Raw genomic sequence first — 27,150 nt, forward strand, 5'->3', positions numbered from 1 at the left:
AAATTATTTTGGTAAGTTCTATTATATCAATACTAAAGTGCTTATTTCTGGTTTTTTAGTGTTATCTTAATATATTTCACTTTTAAGCAAACTTACAATTCAATCTAAAATTAATAAAGCATTTATGTTGACTTCTACTCAACTATCACTGTTAAAGTGATTTCTTATTGATTAGGAAGAAGCAAAACTTAAACACTATCATGTGCATTCACCTTGCCAGAGTAGCCGTTCTATCCATTTTATAGATAACATTAAATAAGTTTTAAAATTTTTCATATCTTTGTGCCAATAACTTATTTAATCCTCATAATAACCCTATGAGGTAGGTACCATTATTATCCCAATTTAGGTAAGGACTCTCAGAGAAGTTAAAAAATGCCCAAGATAATAGCTGAGAAATGAAGCCCTAACTCAAACCAACCTGGCTTTTGTTTGATGGTGATACCTGGATTCAGTTCATTATTGATAATACCGTGAGAAGTTTCAGTATCAAGCCAAGATTTGAAAAAAAGTAACAGATGAAGCAAGTGAGGATACAAGACATTAAAATATCTGTTGGTTAACAATAAAGCCTTGACAAAGTCCCTTATTTGTTTGAACTATAAGTCAAATTGCAATAGGAAATACAGCACACTTGACAGGATTGAGATGACAAAGCAAACTGTACCAATGATAGGTCAGGGGAAAGATCACATGGAGAAGTAGTGGTATTATTAAGGCCCAAGTTTATCATCAAAAGAAGTTTAACTTCCTTTAGTTATCAAGTATTTGGTGAGTTAACATGGTATTCAGTGTTCTCATAATATTCTCTGGAATTTGTATTGCAGTTGTGAAAGGCAGTAATACTGTGAGATTTGACAGGAAACAACAGTATCACTAAATTACTAATGGAGCATAGGCTTATACTGGGACGTTGTCATGCAAGCGCTAATTCAAGAAAAGGCTTATGTAATTCCTGTTTAAAAAGTACACACTTTATTCACCACAGAGTTTATGGTCTGTCTCCCAATTTATATAGCATTAGGCACCTTTCAGATTCCTTTGTTCTTTCATGTAATTTAATATTTTTTTAAAGATTTTATTTATTTATTTGAGAGAGAATGAGATAGATCATGAGGGTCAGAGGGAGAAGCAGACTCCCCGCCGAGCAGGGAGCCCAATGCGGGACTCGATCCCGGGACTCCAGGATCATGACCTGAGCCGAAGGCAGTCGCTTAACCAACTGAGCCACCCAGGCGCCCCTCTTTCATGTAATTTAAAGGATAACATAAAGAATGACATGGAAACCCCATCTAATCCTTGTCAGAAGCAAATTCCCTATTAGTACTTGTAGCAGATACACCACTGCAATTAGCGTGGTTTGATGTTTATTCCTTTTTTTTTTTTTTAAAGATTTTATTTATTTATTTGACAGAGAGAGACACAGCGAGAGAGGGAACACAAGCAGGGGGAGGGGGAGAGGGAGAAGCAGGCTTCCCGCTGAGCAGGGAGCCTGATGTGGGACTCGATCCCAGGACTTTGGGATCATGACCTGAGGTGAAGGCAGAGGCTTAACCGACTGAGCCACCCAGGCGCCCGATGTTTATTCCTTAAAGCACATTATCAGCACAAATAAAAGTGCTAAACGTTGTTTTTACTCTCAAAGGAGTAACTTGCTACAGAAACGACTCCCATAAGTTACATAATTGGAGCCTTGCTTAAATTTCATAGGTCTTGAAAATACCAAGTATTATGATGTAGACATCCATAACTTGGCTTTTTTTAAAACGCCACCATTTTTGAAGGGCAATTAAAATTGTAAATGCTTATCTTTTGACCAAGAAACTACTTCTAGGAATTTGTCTTCAGAAATACTCAAACAAGGGGGCCATTATCTATGTAGAAGTATTTATTGCAAAATTGTGAATGGCAAAAACAACAAAAATCCAAGTAGCCAACAAGTAAACAGTAAAATCTGAACATCTACTAAAGAGAATACTATGGAAAATACCATGTAGCTACAAAAAAAAAAGTTGTAATGACAGGGAATAAAATGTTGTAAATTGGGGAAATACTGCAAGTGGGAGATGAAAAATATTTCTATGATGGTGCCAAAAATTGTCCAGAAAAATAAATACCAAATTGACAGTAGCTAGTGTTCTCAGAGGCAGGGGAAGGGGTCAGTCAGATCAAAGAACTTTATTTTTCTAGATTGCACATTTCATTCTTTAGTTATACTGAGCATTATTACTTTGTAACTGGTGGGGCAGAAAGAAAACATTTTTTATGAGCACTTAATTTAAGACAAGTTTGGGGGCGCCTGGGTGGCTCAGTCATTAAGCGTCTGCCTTCGGCTCAAGTCATGATCCCAGGGTCCTCGTATCAAGCCTCGCATCGGGCTCCCTCCTCGGCGGGAAGCCTGCTTCTCCCTCTGCCACTCCCCCTGCTTGTGTTCCCTCTCTTGCTGTGTCTTTGTCAAATAAATAAATAAAATCTTTAAAAAAAAAAAGACCAAGTTTGGTGGACTTATTTTTAACAAATACAAATGTATCATTGATAGCCAAATTGCATGTATGTTTCATGGGCAGTCTATTACATTTCTGAATTAAAGGATTGCAATGTGGTTAAAAATTTTGTTTGTTGATCATACTGTGTCTAGAAGAAAATATTCCAAAATAATAAATGCTTATAATAGAGTGATAGTATTATATACTTTTACTCCACTGTTCCCAGTTATATGTAAATATTAATTTCATAAGAAAAATTTTAAATAGTGCTTTATGGGAGAGAACCCCTAATATTAAGAAAGAGTACTAAATACCTGGAAATAAACTAACAACAGAAAGGAGTGAGTCAAATGGAGAAAAATTTATAAAAATTTACAAAAAGAAAAAGAACCAACTAGAAGAATATGCTGTATTTCTAGATTGACTCAACACTATGGAAACTTCACTTTTCAAGTTAATACGTAAAGTCAATACAAATCATAATTAAAATTCTGATAAAATTGTAATGGAACATGAAACCCTGATTTTAAAAAGTTTACATGGTAGAATAACTCAAAAATAACCAAGAATTATTTTTTAAAGAACAAAGGACAGGGAGTATTCTTCCTTTTACATGATTTCTCAATATATACTCAAAAGTATAAAATAGGACTGAACAATGAACAATGAAACAGAATTACAAGTGCACAACCAGAAACAAAAGTTTAATGTATGGTGAATGTGACTTTTCAAATTGAAAATAATTCACCAATAAAAAAATTAATAGTGAACTATTTGAGTATGCATTTTTAATTTTTTTTGAAGTTAAAGTTTATTTTTTTATTTATTTGAGAGAGAGAGAACACGAGCAGGGCAGAGGGAGAGGGACAAGCAGACTCCTGGCGGAGCAGGGAGCCCAACGCAGGGCTCGATCTTAGGATCCCGGGATCGTGACCTGAGTAACGGCAGACAATTAACCAACTTGAGCCGCCCAGGCGCCCCAAAGTTTATTTTTTTAAATAATCTCTACACCCATTATAGGGCTCAAACTCACGACTCCAGGATCAAGAGTCACATGCTTCTCCAACTGAGCCAGACCGGCACCCCTGTATGCATTTTTTTTTAAATTAAATTCCTACCCTAAGCTATAAAAATATATTCCAGATAGATTAAAGATAAAATGTTAATTATGAAACTAAAAGTACTGATAGAAAATATGAAGGGAGATATTTACTAACTTTAGCTTAGGAAACTTTTCCCAATTTTAACAGGAACGTTGGTGGTTTGGAATTAAAAAGTAAGCTGCATATCAAAGGCATCATAAAGTTAAAAGAAACTCCAAAGAGAATATTTCCACACCATGTTTAAAAGAAAATGAATTACTATTCTGAGAATATGAAAAGCTTCTACATACAATTATTTAGCAGAGCTAAATAAATACAAAAAGATGCAAATGGCTAAAAGCAGAAGTGTGTTAATGGCACATTAATGACAAGGGAAATATAAGTTGAAGCCATGAAATAACCATTTTTCACCTAACAAATTGACAAACATTGGAAAGATCATGGTTTGCAATCTTTGTGAAAGACAATTTAACAATGTTTTTTAATGCATATATTCTCTTAACCCCATAATTCAAATTTTGTATACCTAGAAGATAACCTATGGAACTACTTTTGCAAATGTATAAAAATGTACAATTGATGCAGCATTATTTGCCATAATAAAAGAGAACTCATTCATACTATGTAAGAACATGAGACCAGTAAAAGAATGATTTGAGTCTACTCATGTGAGAAGATGTTCACCATATTGTGGGACAGGTACTACCAGTAAGTCCCTTTCATTCTAAGATAAACCTATGTATGTTTTACTATTCTCATCTTACACGAGGCAACTGTCGAGAATATTCAAGTAAGTTGCCCCAGGTGACCTAAATTATCAGGGCTTCAAATCCTGGTAGTTTAACTCCAGGACACATGTTGGGAACATAGACTAAACTGTTAGGAATAGTAGATGAGCATTTTTTTGTCATTTAGAAAGGAATAGAATAGATATTTTGGTGTTATTCTCTTGATGTAGACGGATTTGAATGAAAAAGAATAAACTACCTTATTAAAATTATTGGCCACAAGAGGGCATCAGATATTCTTTTTCCAACTTAGAAGTGGAAGGCTGTATTTGTAGTTAATCTCCCTTTTCCATGAAAAGCACTACTGGCTACAGTTTTTATTAAATTTTTTTTTTAGTTTTTAAGTTTTTTAAGTTTTCGGGTTTTTTTTAAGTTAAACCATTGCTTTTCCTATGGATCTACATGTAGAATTTTCATTGGTAATGGGGAATTCTAAGTATGCCATACTTACACATTTCTTTATTAGAATTATTTTTCTGCTAACAAAAGTAGTATACATTTAGGAAAAAAAAATACCTAAAAGCACAGAGAAAGATCATTAATCACCTATAATCACTCGAGCAGAGATAACCACTGTTAATATTTTATTAGATGGGGATGTTTAAAAGGAGGAGGTTTTGGGGCGCCTGAGTGGCTCAGTCGTTAAGCGTCTGCCTTCGGCTCAGGCCCTGATCCCAGGGTCCTGGGATCGAGCCCCTCATCGGGCTCCCTGCTCCGCGGGAAGCCTGCTTCTCCCTCTCCCACTCTCCCTGCTTGTGTTCCCTCTCTCGCTGTGTCTCTCTGTCATATAAATACATAAAATCTTTTTTTTTTTAAAAAAAAAAGGAGCTTTTACTTTATATGGTCCTATACTGTTGTATTATGAAACATATTCATTTTATGGTCACACAATTTGAAAATGTGAAACATTTTCTTATGTCTATTTTCTTTTTTTCTAAAACATGATTTTTAGCAGTTTCATGGTATTCATATGTATGTGACTCAACCGATCTTTATCATTAAATATTAAGCTACAAATCTCTTTTGGAAATGTCTTCAGTCATATATCTAAATATATACCACCTTTGTTGGAGTGGCATTGGGTGCGGGGAGTATTCCTTTCAAGTTTAGAAATAAATGGACAAGTTGAAGGGCGCCTGGCTGGCTCAGTTGGATCCTGTGACTCTTGATCTCCGGGTGCTGAGTTCAACCCACCTTGGGCCTAGAGCTTATTTTAGGGGGGAACAAAAAAAAAGGACAAGTTGATCATGTACCAGAACTGCCAACTTTTTGAATTCATATAGGAAATGTGTAAATAATTATTTTTTAGAGTTAAATTAATAAGTAATAAGCCAATGTGATTGTTTCACTAAATTCGATAGAAAAAATGTTTTTGCATCTTATAAATCATGAATCAAACACTTCTTCTAAAGAAGTGAAATTAAATTTACTGATTAAAATGAAAGTATTTAAAAATTTGAGATTTGTCTAAAATGACTGGAACATGAAAAATGTGAAATTTAGTTTTGTCACCTAAGTGAATCTACTTCATGTTTCCCAATGATAAGAGACTGTATTTAAAATCTGATAATGGGCACCTGGCTGGCTCAGTCGTTAAGCGTCTGCCTTCGGCTCAGGTCATGATCCCAGGGTCCTGGGATCGAGCCCCGCATCGGGCTCCCTGCTCGGCAGGAAGCCTGCTTCTCCCTCTCCCACTCCCGCTGCTTGTGTTCCTGCTCTCGCTATCTCTCTCTGTCAAATAAATAAATAAAATCTTTTAAAAAAATAAAAAATAAAATAAAATCTGATATTGATAGCTAGTAAGATCCTTTGGTAAATAATTTTGAAGATACCATTTGTGATGCTTAACTGTGAAATCTGGGAGGGAATACACAAGAAGTTAAAATACAGGATCTAAGAGGAATTTGGCACACAGATTTACAACAAAATCCCTCTCCCCTGACATAATTAGAAGTGCCAATCAAAAAAGTTTTAAGTGGAAAACCATTTAAAATGATGTATCCCTTATATAATTTAAACATCATAAATGTTTAAAATGTATCAATATACTTTCAGTCATTATTTATGTAGTTAGGAATTTTTCTTAGAATATGGGTCCACTGCAGGGCAGTTAAGCGTCTGCCTTCCACTCAGGTCATGATCCCAGAGTCCTGGGATCAAGGCCCCCCTCAGGCTCCCTGCTGAGTGGGGAGCCTACTTCTCCCTCTGCCTCTGCCCCCCTTCCATCCCCCCTCCCCACTCATGCTCTCTCTCCCTCTCTCAAATAAATAAAATTTTAAAAAAATATATGGGTCTATTGCTAGGAGTTGTGTTTTCTTTTTCCCATAACCTGCATCCATAATATACTGATCCTAATTTAAAGTCTAGTTTCTCTGTAGCTGAATGAAAACATTTTGGAGCTATGTGCCAGCAGAATCATTTCCTTAAATAAGTTGTCTTCACTGTATCTAGTACAGCTGATATGTACAATTTACTTAAACTATGTAATCAGCAACGTTAACAGCATAAATGGGCTTGGTACCAAACAACATGCACTCTAGTCATAACCCCCAGCGAGAGCATCATTCCATCTGGGAGAAGAGTGAGCTGTCAATGCTCAGGGTGCCCTGGGCACTGGTGACCGTGTTTAGGAAGGGACAGAGAGCCCTCGTTAGGCCAGAGTCGGCTCTTTTCCACTGGCCTTCTGCCTGGTTGGTGTTGCTGCAGGCAGTGAGAGATGAGAGAGAGCCACACACTCTAAATTCCATTTTTCTTTCCTTTCATATGGTTGTCATGGGCCCAGACTGCCAAGAACTGGAAGTCCTTAGAAAAATACCAGTTCAGGAGTCAGGAAACCTGAATTTTGTTCCCAACTATGTGACCTGGGGGGGATTGAAACCTTTCTGAATCTTGATTTTTTCATAAAATGGTACTGAACTAGCCTATGGATATTTTGGGTTGTTTTGTTTTTATAAAACTTAAACTGCCATGTCAATTTTCTTAACTAAATTACAAATCTTTTGCCCATATTGCAAGAAGTTTAAATCAAACCTACATAAACTTGGTAACAGCCCTGTTGGCTACTATCCAGTGTATCTTTACCTTGTCCTGGGCATAGCATATAGTATCTTTAAGTTGGCTAAACAGATTACATTCCATGTAATTATTTTACTTTGTGTTGTTGTTTCTGTGAACACATAAAAGGTCCCCGCCTTGTTAGATCTAAACTAGTGGAGGCTAAATGTCAGAGGACTGTGACTTTCCAACAGGCTCCAATTCAGTTATTGGTATCTTCTGTATCACACTCTCCTCTTAGAATTGCAAGGTCAGGGGCGCCTGGGTGGCTCAGTCGGTTAAGGGTCGACTCTTGATTTCAGCTCAGGTCGCGAGCTCAGGGTTGAGAGCTCGAGCCTTGCATCGGGCTTCCCACTCCCTCTACTCTCCCCGCCCTCGTGCCCTCTCTCTCTCAAATGAATAAATCTTAAAAAAAAAAAAAAAATTGCAAGGTCATTCTACTGTTCCCTAGAAGTGTTCTCGCTGTTGACAGTTCCGGGACTACGTGAGAGGGAAAATGTCCTACCTAGCAACATTAAGAGCACGGTGCCAGTAGCCAACATTCAACTTAGAATAGTGTGTGACAGCTGACCTAACAGGGGACCTAGACAACTCTTCTTTCCAAGGGCAAGATAACTCATTTTCTTCATTAACGTAGTTCTGTGCTGACTCCATGCAACTGCTATGAGCCCAAACACCAGCAACCTGAAGAAACCACAGACAACTTCAGAAAAAGCACACTGTGATGGGGTATGTGTGGCTATGACTTGACGTGCACACAGCCAGAGTGCTGCAATTACCATCAGCAACACAGATTACTGAGAATCTCTGCGTTGATCATTTGGATGTAAAGATGTTCCACCTTTGAAAGGCCTGACATCTGCTTAAGGAGAGGAGACAAACGTGGAAAGACAAGTGACACTCAGCTTAGGGAGAAGTCGGGTTGAACCAGGAGGATGGCTTAGGAAGGGTTAGGATTACATGATCAGAAAAGGGTAAGACCATAAACAGAGTGAAAGAGAAAGGGTAACCTGGAAAAAAAAATTCATTTCATATCACAAAGGGCTAATTTTATTAATATTTAAGAGCTCCTCCGAATTAGCAAAATAGTAATACAGAAGAAAAATGAGCAAAGCGTATGAACACAGTTCTCAAAAGTACAGAGGGCTTTTAAACACAGGAAGATAATCAAGTGAATAAACAGAAATAGAATTTTAACCCATGAGATAATTTTCTTCTCAGAAATCAAGAAAGATCAAAAAGTTGGATTAAGAGTATGAGTGAGGATTTGGGGCGAGATAAGCACTCTGATCCATTGCAAGCATAAGCTGCTGTTAACAAGAAGCTATTTTAATGATAGCTATCAGAATATTCTTTACTCAGCACCTCCTTCTCTAGACATTTACCTTAAGGATATAGTTATACATATGCAAAACAACGTGCATGCAAATCTACTGCTTGTAATTTTATTCATTATATCAAAAGGATGGTATCAATTTAAATGGTCCTCAGTTGGAGACTGGTTAAGTTACAGTGTATCACTATGATGCAACATATAGTTTTGAAGACAAAGGTTTTAGGTAGGTAGATAACATAAAGGAGAAGAGATACAGAATAACCTGAGAGGATTTGTTAAATTAAAAATTTCATGTAAAACTTTATTTAAAAAACAAAACATGTATATGCAAGTGTAAGCATAGAAGAAGCGTGGTAGTGGAACGCCAGTTGTGAAAGTCTAAAATCAGGCTAGAGTTTGACCTTTTAAGTTAGAGGTTGTCCTGGAAAGCTTTTGAGCAAGAGAGTGAGCCTAAATGCTTTAAGAAAATTAACCTAGAAATGGAGAGTTTTAATCAACTCTTGTCTAGATCATAGGTGATGGTAGAGCAATGGCCATCTATCTGCTTCCACAATCAGGTGGATTTTTTTTTTCTTCCTGAAGTGGCCCATATCACCTCTTCATGTCTTCCTGGGGTTAAAAACTATTTCTCCAGAAAAATAGCTTCATCTTGTCAGCAAGATTCATAAGACAAGACAAATCCATAACCACATCATCAACTCCTTTTTCACTTGAAAAACAGATATGAGGTTAACAGCACATATGGTCACTCCATATTTGAAATAAAGATAGTACACTTCTGGGGGAGGTGATGGGGGAGACGGACACCATTAAATAACTCTGCTGGCATAGTTATTTAGGGGCTGGCATTTTTATTTTCCACTAAAAATTAAGCAAAGAAACCCTCTGGGCATGTGTTCCATGCCAACTTTCACTATTTTATTAGTTCTTCTTCATAATTTCCAATCATCATTACTGACATGGGTTGAATTGTGTGCCCCCAAAACTAGGTTGCAGTCCTAATCCCCAGTACCCCAGAATATAACCTTATGTGGCAAATAGATCCTTGTCATTACAATTAGTTAAAATTCGGTCATCAGGGTGGGCCTCAATCTACTGGCACTGGTGTCCTTATAAAAAAGCAAAGTTAGGACACAGAAAGAGATACCTGTCAAGGAATGGGGATCTAAAGAGACACAAAGAGAAGACAGCCACCTACAAACCAAGGAAAGCAACCTGGGCAGATCCTCCCCTGACAGCAATCTAAGGGGCCAATTTTGCCAACACCTAAATCTCAGACATCTAGCATCCAGGACGTGAGACAGTAAATTTGTTTAAGCCACCCAGTTTGTGGTACTTTGTCACGGCAGCCCTAGCTAACTAATACAATTATACATAGAAATTAATAATAAATGACTAGTCATTTCAGAAGGCTATTTTAAAAGACCTGAAAACAGTTGACTTTTTTTTTTTTCGGAAATTAAAATCTTCTAAGAAATGGTATTTTAGTTATCTAAGTAGGTCTCCCTAAATTCTGATAAGAAATATTAGTATACCACAAGTAGGCAATGATATTTAAGGCTGTACGTTTTTTGGCCTCTCTGAAGGTGTACTCAAAATACTTCTGGAAGTTTGTGAAGTCCCGAGAAAAAAATATACCACCATTAATGACTTAGCATGGAAACCAGTCATCTGCAAAGGGTTTCCTAACAATTCAGAGGTTCCCATACGTAGTTATCAAAATAACCCTGGAGAGAAAACAGTCACTAACTTCACTCCAGACCACTCAGCAGCATCTCCTCTCAGGAGGGTTTTACAAGTTTACTTCTAAAATGCTTCTACACTTCTCCAGTTTTTTATAATAATTAGGTTTGTTCTTGTGTTTGCTCCTATCCGATCAGGTCACCCCCTTCTGTATTTGTACAACTTTTTTTTTTTTAAGATTTTATTTCTTAGAGTGTGCGAGTGGGAGAAAAAGAATTCTGAAGCAGACTCTGCACGGAGCGCAGAGCTGGACACAGGGCTCGATCCCATGACGGCTGTGAGATTATGACCTAAGCCGAAACCAAGAGTCTGACGCTTAACCGACTGAGCCACCCAGGCACCCCTGTGCAAGTTAGCCTTTTAAGCCACGTGCACTTTCCTCTCCCCACACATACTCACTCACCCTTTTTCTCCGGACAGTCTTTTTGGAAGCGACCAAGGCAGCTGTCTTGGAGAACATAGGACACAGACCAAATCAATGCACACTTGCCCCCAGTGCTCACAGTCTCCTTTCTGAAAACTCACTCAGCATTTACTGAGCAATATGCAAGTCAGAGTTAGGCACTGAGGATAGAGGTGAGTAAATCCACTTCAAACTTGTAAAAGGGCGTATTAAACAGGTTAAACAACTGGAACGCAAAGGATTTGGGCCCTAAAAGACTTGTACTGGCAATGTCGAGGGCCCAGATGCACCCCTAATTTATAAGTGAGGGGAGGGGTGCAAATCAGGAAAAATGACTCAACTTACACTTGCAGGCCAGGTAAGCAAGGCAGGACTGTTCTCTGGCTTAAGAAACTGCACACTCACAAAGGTATGAAACCATGGCCCCTTAGCTATTGAACATGGCTACTGCATAAAGATGCACCTGGAGGTGTGGAGAAAATAAACCGTAGAGACGTGGAATGGACCTGGAAAGCTCTTTTATATCAGGTTAAGATGATCTGGTTTTTAATCTGATCATATTAACATCTTAAGACAACCAATCCACTATGACTTAGTGGATTAGGGGACAAGGACGCAGGGGAAGAGAGTCAAGATCATGATGGTTTCAAGTACTTTGTCGGAGACTGGCAATGTTTTTACTTCTAATTTCCTGCATCTTCTCCCCCCTTTCTCAATCTCCATTAGTTAAAATTTTCACAGCTCTGTAGTGAAATGAGAAGCAAACTGATAGATCAAGGACCTTATCCTGAAATTTATTTCTTGGTTCTTCATTAACTCTAGAATTTTTTCCTGCAACAACTTTTTCTATAAATAGTTACCAAATTTAGAAAAATCACTTAAGTAACAAAACAACACATCACACTTGATTTAGATTTCAGAAATACCAGCACGAAAAACTGATTTGGGTTCCTAGGACTGGCTTCATGATCTTTTCACTGTTGCCTTTATTACATTTAGAAATTACATTTGATTATGCCTTAGGCTTAAAAGCTATCGACCATTTTTATTCAAAAACAAATTACTTTATATTCAATTTTATCTCAATTTCATCAGTTTTGCCATTTGGTACTTATTAACCAGAAATATGACCTGGCCTTTAGAGCTACAAGGTTAAAATATGGTCTAAATTAAAGGCATTAAAGGCATTAAGTTATACTCAGTAGTTTCACTCAGCATATTTTATTGTAATCTTGATTCTTTGAAAATCTGTGTACCATGATCAGCATCCCAGCTCTCAGGGACAAATGCACAGAATTTTCATATCAATTCTCTCTTTAGAACCATCCAGCATCCCCCAGGATGTATAATTTTTCTCCCCATTTTAAACACCAGGAAAGTGAAGCTAAGGAAAGCGAAGCTAAGGAAAGCAATTAGTAATAAGCAGAATTTAGACACGTTTGATTATAAGGCCCATCCCTCTTAATCTCTGAGTAGAAAATTTCACCTTAGTATAAACTAGTGGTTCTCAACTGGAGTAATTTTGCCCCCCACCCAGGTGGACATGTGGCAATGTTGGGAGACATTTTTGACTGTCACATCTTGGGGAGGAAGGAGGAGGCCAGGGACGCTGCTCAACATGCTACAGTGCAGAGGGCAGTCCTTCACAACAAAGGATTATCCAGCCCAAATGCTGCTAAAAATGCTAAGACTGAAAAACTCGATTCTAACAAAACATTCCTAAAAATGTCTTCTTACAAAAGTATTACCACCTCACTGTTCTTTTCTGAAATCATTGTTTAGAATCAATGAAAACAGCTTTATACCATAACTAGGTGTTTATGTATTCAATGCTATTCTTCAAGAACTCAGATTTGAGTTTATGCTATAAATTGTGAACCGATCGCAAAACTTTTGGAGGCTTCAACCCCAAATATTATGTTATTTGGTGTCATATAAACGCACAGGAGTGGGGAAATGTATGTATGTCTGACATGTTTTCACTGATGTGTGATAGTTTGATTTTTATTCTGTTTAACAAGGGGTGCGGGGGGGGGGGAGGAAGAAAGGAAACCCTGAGGAATAGTATACTGAAGTTTTATAAAGTAGTCATTTTTTAAAAGGCACAATGAAGCCACACCATGAGGCAGAAAACTGCTTTCTTGATTTTATTTCAAAAGTACACAAGGTCACAAAACTAGAGCAAGTTTTTGGTTTTTTTATAAACAAATTTGTTCTTACAAATTTCAAAATCTGCACCATTGGATACGTAAGCCAGAAACTTTAAATACAAAATCATTTTTGAAACTGACACTTACCAATTCTCTACTTGCATATGTGAAGTGTCAAAATATTTTTTCTCAGTAGTACAAGTGTATCACAAAAGTTCACAGTTAGGAATGAGAATAAGTGAATAAATTGTGGTTCTCTTAAAACTTATGTCATTAAATTAGCAGAAAACAGAGTTCTTCCTTGATTGGAGCTTTTAGTGTTCATGACCAAATCCAACCGTTATACACCATACTTTTAAAATTACAAAACAGGGTATTTTTTTTAAATAATAGTAAGAGACTAGATGACGAAATTATTTGATGTTACCATCTATAAGATAAACAGAACCACAAGTCACAAGTTTATTTATTATTTTTCCTTACTTCTGTAACATTGTAGAATTTGTGCTCAGTTATGGACCTTTTTTAGTGTCAAAATAGGCAAACGAGTAAAAACTCCACCTGCAGAATGTGTTGCCTCTATTGCAAGACTATCTAAAGGCATTGGAAATATTAAAACTTGCCCAGAACATTTATACTACCAAACACAAGAATATTACAAAGGTATATGTACATATATATAATGTCACAAGCCACTAAAAAGTTAAAGTTGTGCCAACATTTTCTACAAACTACTCCTTAACGTGACACATCAAAGCATTAACCACATAAAATGTTTGTTTTTTCTGTTCACACTGGAATAAGGCATCCGACAGCCCGAAACACTGTGGAGATGATTAGAAATAAACCTTAAACATTCAGAAAACTTCAAATTTACATGCCGCACGCACACAAAAAGACAGAAGTTATTTTAAGAAGCCATACATTACAGAATTGGATATCCAACTTCATGCAATGAGTTCTTTCTATACTTAATCAAAATGTTTACTTGCCCCTTCACTTGCTCCAAATTTCCAGAACTCAATCTTAAAAATTGTCATTTTAACAAAATCAGATATTTCTTCATATCCATAAATCTAATGAACTCCTCCCAAGACACACACAGGCTGTGTTTCCATTGTAACCACTCCATGGCATAGTTATTTGCCTAAATAAACTAGTCAGTGTAACTGGTAAGAAATTTTGGGGGTTCTCGAAGAGGGGAATACTGGTAAGACTGCCAATAAGAAAAAGAACACCAGTGAACTACATATTCCAAGCACAGAACTCATACTCTCCAGTATCATTTCTTTTCAAACGGTCCTGTGTAACTCAAAACAAGATGGTGTCAAGTGTCTCAGGTGTCAAGTAGAATCAAATGGATTCTCCTCAAAGATGCAGGGCCGTTCTGGAGTGGCCCGGTTTGGCTTTCTCATGGTAAGGACTGAATAACCAGTTTTGGTTGAATTGCTTGATGATTACTAACAGTCATTCTAGAACAAATATTTCTAGTTCAACTGAATTATCACCGAGAATTACTTGGGAAGTTATCAGTACCTGACTGACCTGACTGCGGGATCAGCTGAAATTTACAATGGGAACAGCTGGAGAAGTAAGTCTAAAACTGAACTCTGTCCTGGAAACTTAATCCCACCCAGCTGGTCTTCTCAGGTCACACAAGTGATGTTTTACGAGCTGCGTTCTCAGGCTGTAAGCGGTATGGAGCTGGAAGCGCTTCTGGGAGAGAGTCTGATCACTCAGAGCCAGATCCTAGACTAGAGAAGAGGAGGACATGTCCACCTTTTACCGTAGTTCCTACTTAGACTGCAGCAAAATCTTTACTGTACGAAAACTAGGGGTGGGAAGGACCAAATGCTTTCATTATTTAACTTTGTGATCTGTTATTTATTCTTATACTATCTTATAAATTTTATCATATAAAAGAGGCCAAACATCTGGCACTCAAAATTAGCTACTGATATAAAATCATAAACACAGTGCTGGGGATGTTGAAATTTTAAAATCTTTATGAATAACACAATCAGTTAAGTTGCTACCAAAAAGAACAGGGAAGTGGAGGCAAGAGTCAAAGTATGAAAAGAAAAGGTGTCACAGTGATGTGTTTTTAGGAACAGTACCTTCACCTCTAAGCACCTTTCAGGTGATAGCTAGCTCATAGGCACCAGAAATTCATAATAAAAATTAAAATTACCCAAAGGCACAGATGAAAATGTTAACACAAGTATAAAAGCAATATTATATAGGGTTAAAAACCTACTAAAAAACGCTTCCAAATATATAAAACTATACACTAATCCATTACACAGACATTCAGCTTAAGTTCAGCATTAAAAAGTATACACAATACTGTCTAATCTCAAATTCATACGAACATCAATTTATAATGTAGCATTTACCACCACAGCACCCAAAGAGATCAACAGAAACCAACTCCCTACCAAAATCTAGGGAAAAGGTTTTAGAGCTAGTGAAATAATTTATTGCAAACCTTATTTACTATAAAGAAACCGTTGGCTCATTTTACTATATCCACACTCCCTCACAATCTTAAGGGAAATACAATAAACTCACTTTCTTCTACTACAACGGTATTTAACACATTTGGCAGTTAGGAGTATACCTTCTACTCCTTTTCCTTTCATTTCTTCCTTTTTTTTTTTTTTAAAGAATAAATCACTTTCACAAAACTAAGACTCACTCTTTTCAAAGCTCATCTTGATTTTCTGCAACTATACAGAGACATGTTGGCCATACAATAGCAGCTACACATCCTTCCCAAGTCTGAAATACAGAATCGATGGAGGACACCTACTAGCTGAAAATGTATTTCATCATTCGAGTCCATGAAGAAAATATCCTCCAGGAACTGCATTCAAGTGGGTAAATTTAGGATTACATGTTTCTAGAACATATATTATGCAACACCAACACAACCCCCCCCCCCCCCAAAACACTGAACCAACTAGGGAAAAATGTTTTTAAATTTGGAACCAATAATTGGGGAATTTCAAACTGTAACTGTCAAATAATAAGTGAATTATAATTTTTCTTATTAGAAAAATATCACCTCAAGGGCTAGTATTTAGTTGGGAACTGCAAAATATTCCACCCTTGTTCTGACTGGTCATTGTTCTGAAGACAGCCATGGGCCTCAGGCATCAGATCACTCATCAACAAAACCCATATTCACTACTGCACCACTAACTAGTATCATTGCTGTATGTAGCTGGCAGCAAATGTTCTAAATGAATCAGAGAGATGCTCTTTTATTTTAGGATATAAAAGACCTTACTATGTCCCTGTTGCCTATAGCAGTCTATCAATTAAATAGTTAGAAATCATTTCATAGATAAGGTTTATGAATGATTCGGAAGTAAAACTAGTAATTTCTAGAACACTGTAGTGTTTTCTATGTTATTAGAGATATTTCAAACTCATATTTAAATGAGCTTCCAAAGAAGCTATAAAAAGAACAAACATAGATGTGTCATAAGTATTTTTGCCATGAATGTTTCTTTACCAATTTGGAGGGGACACCGGATCATAAATTGAGAAAGGCAACCTAAAAATAATGGTAGAAAATAGGGAGTGCCACTTTCACATGATTCAAGTATCAACTTAGGGTGCATGTAAGTTCACCAATTTCTTCCCTAGGATTTCATATTCAAAGTGCTCTATCTTAAGTATTGATATTCAGAAATCTATCATATCAATCTCTTAAAGGAAATCTTTTTTCAGTTGGTGAATCTGTCTTTAGTAACTTCAATGCTGTACTCTTTCAGTAGCCAAACAAAACTTTTTAAAGTATAATTTTTAGTTTCTGGTTAACTTCTTGATGTATTTTGAGGCTGGTAGCAGAATTGAGAACGGAACAGTCTTCCTATTTGAAGAGGAGAAAAGAACCACGGAAAGCAGAGGAGAAAGCACGCAGGCTCTATACTATAGACCCGTCCTTGCTCTGTGCTGGAATCATCACAGGCACCGCTCCCATCCTACTCAGATTAGGGGCAGCTACCTTAGCAGGTGGGAGAGTCGGACTCTGAGGAGCACGTTCAAAGTCTTCACTCGGTACTTGGTTATATTGAGTCTTGGAATATCCTTCCATATTGGAAGGAGACATGGAGCCCAGGGATGAGTGATTGCTGCCCATGTAGCTCCTGGCAGTGGATGTACGGCTCTTTGGAGGAGGCACGTCTTCCCTAGAAAGCAAAGATCCCAACACAAGTTTAAAGAACAAGCTTCTAAAAACCTACAATTATGTAAGCTATGAAAAATGGATATGGGTGAGGAAAGATCCTCTGTTTAAATATGTATTTAAAAGTGTGTGCGAGGGCGCCTGGGTGGCTCAGTTGGTTGAGCGACTGCCTTCGGCTCAGGTCATGATCCTGGAGTCCCGGGATCGAGTCCCGCATCGGGCTCCCTGCTCAGTGGGGGGCCTGCTTCCCCCTCTGCCCTCTTCCCTCTCGTGCTCTCTGTCTCTCATTCTCTCTCAAATAAATAAATAAAATCTTTAAAAAAAAAATAAAAATAAAAAAATAAAAGTGTGTGCGACACACAAAAAAGCAATCGCAATAAACTACAATGTCGTGAACTGTGTATTCATCCCAAATCTATCATTGACAGAGTGTACACCTTCATACATAATAAAATGTGATTTTTACAAAAGTCTAATTCTATAATGTTCTTATAAGGAACAAACTTAAATTTCTTCATACTGTGCTATCGCTGATCAAGATAATCTATAGGGATAGTCAGCCAACACATTATAGTGGATAAGGCACTAACACCTATAGAAATATTTCTACCAGAAAAAAAGAAAAACTTTTTCGTTATGAAAATTACTTCTCTAAGACCTTAGCTGAAAGCTTAGCAGATTTAAATTTGCAAAAGCTGAGAATTCAGGCTTAAGAATTTTTACACCAAGCACTGACAAAGAATATTCACCTGAGTTACCTCTGGTGCAGTTCAAAAAAAGACAAGTGCACAGACCCCAAGCCAGACCTACCAAATGTCAATTTATTTCCTGGATGTTATTTAAGTCATGTTATTTTTTAAAGTTCTATAATGCAACACACACTTCTAGTTAAGATCTACTAGTTTAGAATATTAAAAAATAAAATCACATTACCAACAGTTCTATATAACTACTTGATGTCACTTGATACCATGAGGTCTTTCTAAACCTCAACATCTGCTCCTTTTTTTTGAAAACTTCATGCCTGTACTTTATTGGGAGAAGGTAGACAGTCTTAAGATAAGCATTTTGCAGTAGCTCTTAAAATAGGATTCAAAATCAGGGCTGGAGGCAGGGCACAATGGCGGTTGGTTGATTCCGCACACCTGAAATTGAAAGTAAAAGCTTTCAAATGTATTGAGGGGAAGAGCTACAGCTTTTATCCAGTTCTAATGGGATAAATGCTTCACATGATTAAGAGAACTAATGCTTTAGAGACATAATACATTTAGTTTATTTTAGTCAATTCTTGTGTCACTTAATTACCTGATATCATGATGAACTTCCTTTTCATATTTTTCTTCTCTGCGCTTTTTACGACAGCAAAAGACGATAAGACCAATGAGCACTAGAGCAAGCAAAACTCCTACAATAGCTCCTGCAATTGTTCCAGCTCTATTTGAAGCTAGAATAAGATGTTAATAAGAAAATAATTAATAGTAAAAAAAAAAATCTGTATTTAGTCATATTGAAGGTTAGGGATACACATTGATGGACTGATTTCACTGTATATATTAACTTTAAGAGACAAATTAGTTTTTGGTCCAGTGGGAAAATCCACTGGAAAGAACTTTCTTCTGAACTGTATAATCTATTTCAAGCATAAAAATCATGAAACCAGACTAAAACATTTTAATATTCAAAGCTTTCTTGGCTGGCATATAAGAATGTTCTAATGATACAAGAGTCGATTTGACAACTCTTACCTTCTTAATGTCATTACAATAATGAAGTCTTTATTAATATAGTATTTTTTCCCCCTTTCCAGGACTTAGGATAGCTAATAACCAAGCCAGAGTGCTTTGCCAAAGTTAGCATCCCTTTGCCCTCAATACATACTTGCTGACTGAATCAAAGGAAGCTGTATGAAGACGACGGAAACAGACGTTATCACAACAGACCGAAAGAAGGTACTTACGTGGAACAACATTCAGGTGTAGCTGGCATTGATCGGAGCCTACTCTGTTTGTGACTGTACAACTGTAGGTCCCAGAGTACTCAGTAGAGGCATTTTTTACAGATATAACAGGTGAATTCATGTCTATGGGGAAGAAAAGGGGGAGTATGTGGCAAAACCTATCTTTATAAAATTGTATTGCTAAGTTTTTAGTAAAGGCAAACCCTATTAAACTTGACAATCCAGGTAAAAGTGAGACAAACTGAAACTGGGTACAGTTCCAAATTTCCAGGGAGACATGCGCTTGTCTCCAGAATGCAGACACAGTTGACTCTTAAATAATGGCAGGGGGTGGGCAGGTGTGTAAGGATTCTGATCCCCTGCACAGTTAAAGATCAGGGTATAACTTTTGACTCCCCTGAAATGTAACTGTAATTTTTTTTAAAGATCTTATTATTTATTTTGAGAGAGACAGTGTGCACACTGAGTTGGGAGGGCAGAAGGACACAGGGAGAGACAATCTCGAGCTGACTCTGCACTGAGCTTGGAGCCTGAAGCGGGGCTCCATCGCATGACCCTGAGATCTCCACCTGAACTGAAATCAAGAGTCTGACGCTCAACAGACTGAGCCACCCACATGCCCCCGAAATGTATGTACAATAACATAAACAGCCGATTAACACACATTTTGTATGTTCTATGTATTATATGTTACTAAGAAAATCACTAGGAAAATATATTTACAGTACTCTCTGTAAGAAATCCACATATCAATGGACCTACATAGTTCAAACCTGTGTTGTTCAAGGACCGACTATAATTGTCCTCCAGGTCATTTGTATCACAAGTGAGAGTACCCACGACTGCCTTAGCCAGGTACAGTCTCAGCTGAAGCAGAGCCACACTGATTCTAAAAAATAGTGGGGCACTTCGCTGACTCAACTGGTAGAGCATGCCAACTCTTGATCTCAGGGTGGTGAGGAGTTTGAGGCCCACACTGTGCACAGAGATTACTTAAAAAGACAAAAACAAAAAATTCCATCCCACAAAGGCTCTTTGGGGAAGCAGGAAGATTTCAAAACCTATTTTATCCCCACAGATGGAAGAAACATACAAAAGTCAGAAGGGGTCATATAGTTTGGCCTCTTAGTTTGAGAAAAGAAAGAGGTGGAGAGAAATCCTACTTCAACATGAATCTAGGCAAAACATTCAAGATCCTACTCTTATTATAACCAAGCCAATATCTATATTATGATCATATTTTCCATCAGTATTACTATCAATTAAAAAATATACAACAGGGGCGCCTGGGTGGCTCAGTCGTTAGGTGTCTGCCTTCGGCTCGGGTCCTGATCCCAGGGTTCTGGGATCGAGCCCCACATCGGACTCCCTGCTCCGCGGGGGGCCTGCTTCTCCCTCTCCCACTCCCCCTGCTTGTGTTCCCTCTCGCGTTGTCTCTGTCAAATAAGTAAAATCTTTAAAAAAAAAAAAATATATATATATATATATACACACACTACAAAGAAACTATAATATCCTAAGCAGTGAGATTATAAAAATATTTTCATTAACATGATTGTGATATTAAGTTGACATTGTAAAACACTGAATAATTCTCATGGATTCTTGATTGTTCTGTACAGAAAAGGCAAAGTATCTGGGAATTTCTCTACACACACACACACACACACGCATGCACAGACACACACAGAGACAGACACACACACACACGCACAGACACACACGCACGCACAGACACACATGCACGCAGACACACACGCACGCAGACACACACACACGCACACAGACACACACACGCACGCACATCCCCACTACTAGATCCAAGTCCAAACCAATGGCGTATAGTTCAACTTGTAATATCACCAGTACCTGGTAACCATAAGGAGGGCAGTTTCTGGGAGTTGGACAATTTCTGCCATTCATATTGTAATGGAAGTGAACCTTCTTTTGGTTCACATTTTAGTTTAAAGTCATTTCCAATTTCTTCTGATCCATCAACGTAACATCTTATACCTGAAGGCTTAACTGAGAAAAGAATAAATTGTAACTTTATACAAGAGAACAGAATTTACGTTTGCCATGATTAAACACACAGTACATCCCATAACCACTGACTCATTGTCATGTGGCCGGTGACAAGACTGAAAGGCTATAATAAGTTATTAGCACCAGTTTACTCAACTTTATGCAACACGAAGCAGGCATGAATGAGCTCGAGTATCTCAGGTGGGAGCTCTGGGCTCCTTCATTTCAAGGGGGCACATCTGAAAAAAGAGAAGGACGGTGCAGGCGGGCCCCACTTCAGACTCAAGGAAGCTTCCATCTCCCTCTAATCCTTACCTCTTCTACTCAGTGCTTGACATGTAGGTGGTGCTCTGGGAGTCTGTGCCATGTCATATCCCTCTGAGTGCTGTTATCTCACTATTTGGGGGATTTATAATAAATAATGCTGATAACAGGAACAATTAACACTCTGCATTACATTAACCCCAAACCATCCAGAGAGCAGGGTTATAAAAAGGTAAACCTGAGGTTATACTCCAGGTCTCTCTGGGAAACTGTTTCGAGCAGCTGCTAAATCCATCCCTTGTCACTCACTCCAAACACTGGCATAACACCTTGGCATTTCGTACTCTTCTGCTGGACTTTATTAAGGCACAGTGAATGTACAATAAAATCAACACCATCGCATCTTGTGGGATGATCATTTTTAACAACTGTAGAAGCACCACCGTTAAGCGTGGCTCGCCTCCTCTTCCAAGCAATTTCCCTCGTGTTGAGATCTGATGCCACAACCCTGGTCCCAGGCAGCCAACTGATCAAATTTCTATCACACACTAGATTTGTTCTGCTGCTTCTAGAGTCATATAAATGGAATAATACCCATTTACTTTGGCTTTTTGTCTTGCTCCTTTTATTCACGTAAGGCTTTTGAGACTGACCCATGCAGTCTGTGGGGTTCATTCTTTAATGCTCAGCTGTATTCTATCAAGGGACTAGAACACAAATTTGCCTCTCCATTCATCCACCGATGAACACGGTTTCCAGTTTTAGGGCTCATGTTAAAACTCAATCAGCTAAACTCAACAGGGACAGGTGTGTAGTCTGTCACCATCAGAGGAGGGAATCTGAAGGATTCGGAGCACGGTCTAAGAGCCGCGTGGACCCGTCCTAAAGCAGATGCTGTTTCTGAGGCAGGATTAGGAGAAGCAGGGGTTAAATTGGAGATGGGGGCCATTTAGCAGCGGAATACCCCAGGAAAAAGATGAGTAGTGCAGAGCAGGGGCACCACGGGGGAAGTAACAGTAGCCTCTAGTTTACTCCTGCTCCACAACCTCAGGAGGAGTAGTGTTCCCGCCAGCCTGCTGGCTTTTACCGCACGTCCTCCATTCTGAGAAACAGCAGGACTGCTTTGTTCTTTTTCAGCCGGAGCTAATTTTTGTTCTTTCAAATCCTGGATGGGCTTTTATTCTTTCACTGCTGTGAAAACGTATATGGGTTTTGTGCTATTACAAATGCTGCTTGAACACTTTGTAAATATTGATACATGTTTTCCTTTTTCTTGGTAATTCCTGGCTCATAGTTGGTAAGTGCATGTTTAACTCAGTAAGAAACGTTCAAACTGTTTTCCAAAGTTGACCAAGAGAATTATTGGGGAGCATCTTTAACAAAGGTTGTTAATCATGATCTCACTTCTTCACACATTTCTTGATAAAACTTAAATTTGACTTTATTTCTCCACTTTCTTACTGCCTGTACCTTTTAACAAGGATGAACACATGCATTTAATTACACTGATGATTTTCCTAAGCAAATGTGTTTCTTTTGCAGATTGATCAGTTACCCTGGGGACTACATCAATTAAAAACTTTTAAATCAGTTTTGCAAATTATTTCATCCTGTGAATCTTCAACGAAGTGAACTTTATTCTCCATTTCTTCAAACTACCAAATAAATCCTTCATTACATAAATTAGCAGATATTGTGAGATATTAAAGCAATGCTTCATACATCAAAAACCTATTGGTAATACAGTGTTCTAATCCTAACCTTCATCTTTTCTAACAAAAATATCCCTTTCCCATAAACCAAACATATCCAATAACGGGCAGTTACTTAAAGTGACTGCTGAGGAAATTCAAGGCCCCACTGAGCTTGAGATACACACCATCTACAGCAGACCAGATGTTACCAACACTGGCTTCTGGGTGTCACTCCAGGGGGGCCCACCTGCTTTCCACTGGGAGGAGAAAGCGCAAGTCTTTCACATGCCAACCCCAACCATTATACCACAGGGAAGGTAACTCTTAATGCATGGCACTTGCCTATATTGAAAGAAAGATAAAAACCACAAAGAACGCAGATAAAAGTCTTGTCTTCTAATGTTTCTTTGGCCTGCGGTTCCAGGATACCTGGCTATTGTCCCCAGAACATTTGCTTCCACCATCATTGGCACAGCCAACAGTCCTTCTCAAGAGAAGGTGCATGTCCATCAATTTGTACTTGGGCAGCGTCCCACCAGTGTAGTAATGCTGTACTCCATCATCAGCCTCCCAAGCTAATGGCCTGCACCAGTCTACGGGAGAAACACTCTAAATTCCTACACGGGACAGGATATACTTTTATCATCACATCACCCATCCAGGAATGCTATTTGTGCTTGGTTGAAAATACCCTGCTCTCTGGGCTCAGACCTAGTTTGCCGCGACATAGCTAAAGGCATCAAGAAGGTCCAAATCGTGGCTAAGTGTGGGACCTGTTATGGTGCCTCCCTCAAGAAAATGGCGGAAGAAGACTGAAAGAAGCCAGCACGCCAAGTACACGTGCTCCTTCTGTGGCAAAACCAAGATGAAAAAACAAGCTGTGGGGATCTGGCATTGTGGTTCGTGCATGAAAACGGTAGCCAACGGTGCCTGGACCTACAGCACCACCTCTGCCATCACAGTAAAGCCGGCCAATAGAAGACTGAAGGAGTTGAAAGACCAGGAGAAGCTCCACCACTGGAAACACTGCTAGCCTATAATAAATGGGTTAAGTTCTGGAATAACAAAAAAATACCCTGTCTCCAGGTGAAATCGTGCACAGAAAACCATGGGCAAAGTTTGAGGGGAAACAACATATTTGCATAGTCTCAAAGTGGGTCCCAAGATACGTTATTTTTTTTAATTTACAGAGAGGAAAATAGGTTTGTTCTAACAGAGAAACTTTTCTATTTTATTTTGTATTTCAAAATAAAAAATGGAACAAAAAAATGCCCTGCCCTTTACCAATACAAATACAAATACCAATACAAATCCCCCAGGGCCAGCGTTCACCGAGCTACCCCTACATGCGATTGCGTGGTATACAACCAGGAAATGATTAATTGTGGTTATACTCTTCAAGACCAGCCAATTTGTTTATATCAAAAGGTCTCAATAATATGCCCTTTCAGAGGTCCAGGGGCAGAAGGTGCTAGTGATGTGTGGCCACATATTAACCCTCAATCAATTCCCTCTGTCACTGAGCTGCATCCACACGAACTTCTGGCATATCTCAAAGAGTAGGGCAGGCTCAGGCAATGGGGAAAACTCTAGTAACACTTCACCTCTCACACCCAGGCAACTAAGTCATCCCAGTTCATGTCCACACAGCACACAGGGCACACTGAACAAACGTCGTTACTCTGTGAACACTCTGGTGGCATCTCCTCCAGATTCCCCATAAGCGAATCAAGGTATTAGGCAGGGCCTCCAAGTGAACTGAGCTCCACTGGACTAACAGTCTGGTCCCTAGAGGGCACTTCATTTTATCTTTCCTCCAGACTATCCAAGCGGATTTCTCAGGTAAAGCTAACAGAAGCTTCCACCCAACAGTCACTTTCAAGAGAAAATTCTGGTAGTTTCTCCCAGCAGCAGCCATGACTCATCTGAAAACATGGAAGAGCGCTACAGGAAATTCTCCTCCGGCTCTGACACAGCTTCTCAAATCAGAGTATTAGTCATCCCCACTCCCATCAGCAATCACTTACTTTTCTCCTCTTACCCTCCACTTAACCCCTCCCCCCTCCCTGCTTTGGATTCACAGCTCGCTAGGCCATGGTGATCCCCTACAGACGTGACAAAAGGAGTTACTGTGTAAGCGCTTCTCACTTACCCATCCTGACGTATGAGATGCTGGGTGGTGAGGTTTAATGAAAACGGGTCATTTCTCCTGAGTGGCAGTCCTGGCTGCTGTCATGACCATGCTTAGCCACATGACGTGCCAACCATTATTACTGACTCGGGTTTCTTCTAGGATATGAGCTGCCTTGTGCTATAGGGGTCCCTTCAGTCAGGACCTGCAAATTCAATCCAGAACCTGGTCCCATGGGAACATACACACGCCCACAAACACTGTGCTTGTTCACACTGTTTCTGGAAATGTGTGCCAACTGCATTCTTCCCAGTGTACCTGCCCACCTCAGGGTCCACAACAAATAATTCTGGTAACAGGTAGAGTCTGGTACATTACGGACCAGTTAAAATTCCATCTCTATCTTAACTCAATGCTTCCTGGAGAATGTGTTCAAAGAAGATACACAATCAGAGTTATAATCCCAGGTATGCCTGGGCCTGGGGTAAGAGTTCAGACAAGTTACACCCACTTTCACATTTACAAAAAAGAAAGGTAACTCCACATTTACTAAATGTAGACATAGAAAGCTAGAATTCCCCATGTTACCATATTCCCTCTCCTGGTTCCCTGTTTAGGTTCACTGGCTTTCATACCATAGGAAACATTTTGAACTAGGGCCATTTAGGATGAAGTGCCTTTTACCAGGACTCCCTTGTGTGCCCACTCAACAATGCGGCCAGTGGAAGGCAGTCTTATCAACCAAGACAGCACCTGAAGTTGCCACTGGAGTGCACAAAAATCCACATTCTTGTTCCCAGTCTCTACCTGCTCTGATATTGATATTCATTCTTTAGAAAAGAGTGATGTTTTAAATGAGTCTGGAATCCAGCACCTCTAAAGTTTTTTCACTCCCCCCAACTAATCGGGGTTTCTCTAAAAGAAAAGGAATGAGGTAGAGTTGATGTGGGGGAGAACTGCCCTGATTAGTTATCTCCAGGGGTACGCTAGGCAGTTCTAGCGATCCAAATTTCCTACACAAAGTGGGTCTCCAAGTGTAACCCAAAACAGGACACCTTAGGTCACAAAACAGGGGAATTTCCTGTCATAAAACAGAGCTAGACAATTGTGTTTTTCTACATGGCAGCCATTGTACTGCTGGGTAAAGTCTACCGCGCTAAGACTTTATATGTATATTTATGAACAATAACCTTTCAGTTTCTCAGTCAGAAGGAGTTAAGAGTGCTTGTGACAAGCACAGAATCTAGAAGAATAAACATGGCAGTCTTTGACAGTTTACTGATCCCTTTCCTAACTGTCAGAGAGACAACAAGACATCCCAGTGATCATCTGTCTAATCCCTTTGTTTTAAGGATGAAAAACAGTGATGCTCAGGGAGGTTAAATGATTATCTGATGTCTAGCGGCCTTATCCCTTTAATATTCCTTCTACTACATTCCATCTTCTCGGTTCTAAATACTCTAATTATTCATCATAGAAATCTCATTTATTAAAGTTATGTAGTTTGAAAAAAGCTTAAAATGCCCATAACAAACACTTCTGAAATCAATGGAACAGGGTAGAGATTTAAGGATAATTAAATTTTTTATGTTTCAAAAAGGTAGGCTGAGGCCCAAGAAATGAAGAGATTCTATTTCTTTTTCAAGGCAAATCTGAGAATAATACCAAAAAAAAACCACCTGGATCTCCTAATGCCCTGTTTAGGGCTCTTCTTTATCATAAAACTATGTCATTTGCCTTTAAACTCTTTTATGAATTTCATAAAGAAGTCAGTCACTTCTTATATTTTTATTCCAAAAAGTATGCTAGTTTTATGTTTTA

General features: G+C 38.6%; 1 protein-coding gene and 1 pseudogene across 2 annotated transcripts in view; one reads left to right on the forward strand and one right to left on the reverse strand.

Moving 5' to 3' along the window:
• Positions 1-27,150, reverse strand: part of CXADR (CXADR Ig-like cell adhesion molecule) — a 55,758-nt gene that overhangs the window by 1,488 nt on the left and 27,120 nt on the right. Inside the window, exons 4-7 of one of the 2 annotated variants that reach the window (XM_044919534.1) lie at positions 21,085-21,240; positions 19,216-19,338; positions 18,564-18,702; positions 17,079-17,262 (exon numbers count right to left, since the gene is read on the reverse strand). In XM_044919534.1, the coding sequence (XP_044775469.1) occupies positions 17,079-17,262; positions 18,564-18,702; positions 19,216-19,338; positions 21,085-21,240 (602 nt within the window). Of the gene's footprint in view, positions 1-13,047; positions 17,263-18,563; positions 18,703-19,215; positions 19,339-21,084; positions 21,241-27,150 lie in introns of those variants that run through there. The other variant, XM_021679291.2, reaches the window with a different exon arrangement.
• On the forward strand, positions 22,275-24,231 carry LOC110571131 (annotated as a pseudogene).

The sequence above is a fragment of the Neomonachus schauinslandi genome, chromosome 1 (genome assembly GCF_002201575.2).
Source record: "Neomonachus schauinslandi chromosome 1, ASM220157v2, whole genome shotgun sequence".
Taxonomy (NCBI): domain Eukaryota; kingdom Metazoa; phylum Chordata; class Mammalia; order Carnivora; family Phocidae; genus Neomonachus; species Neomonachus schauinslandi.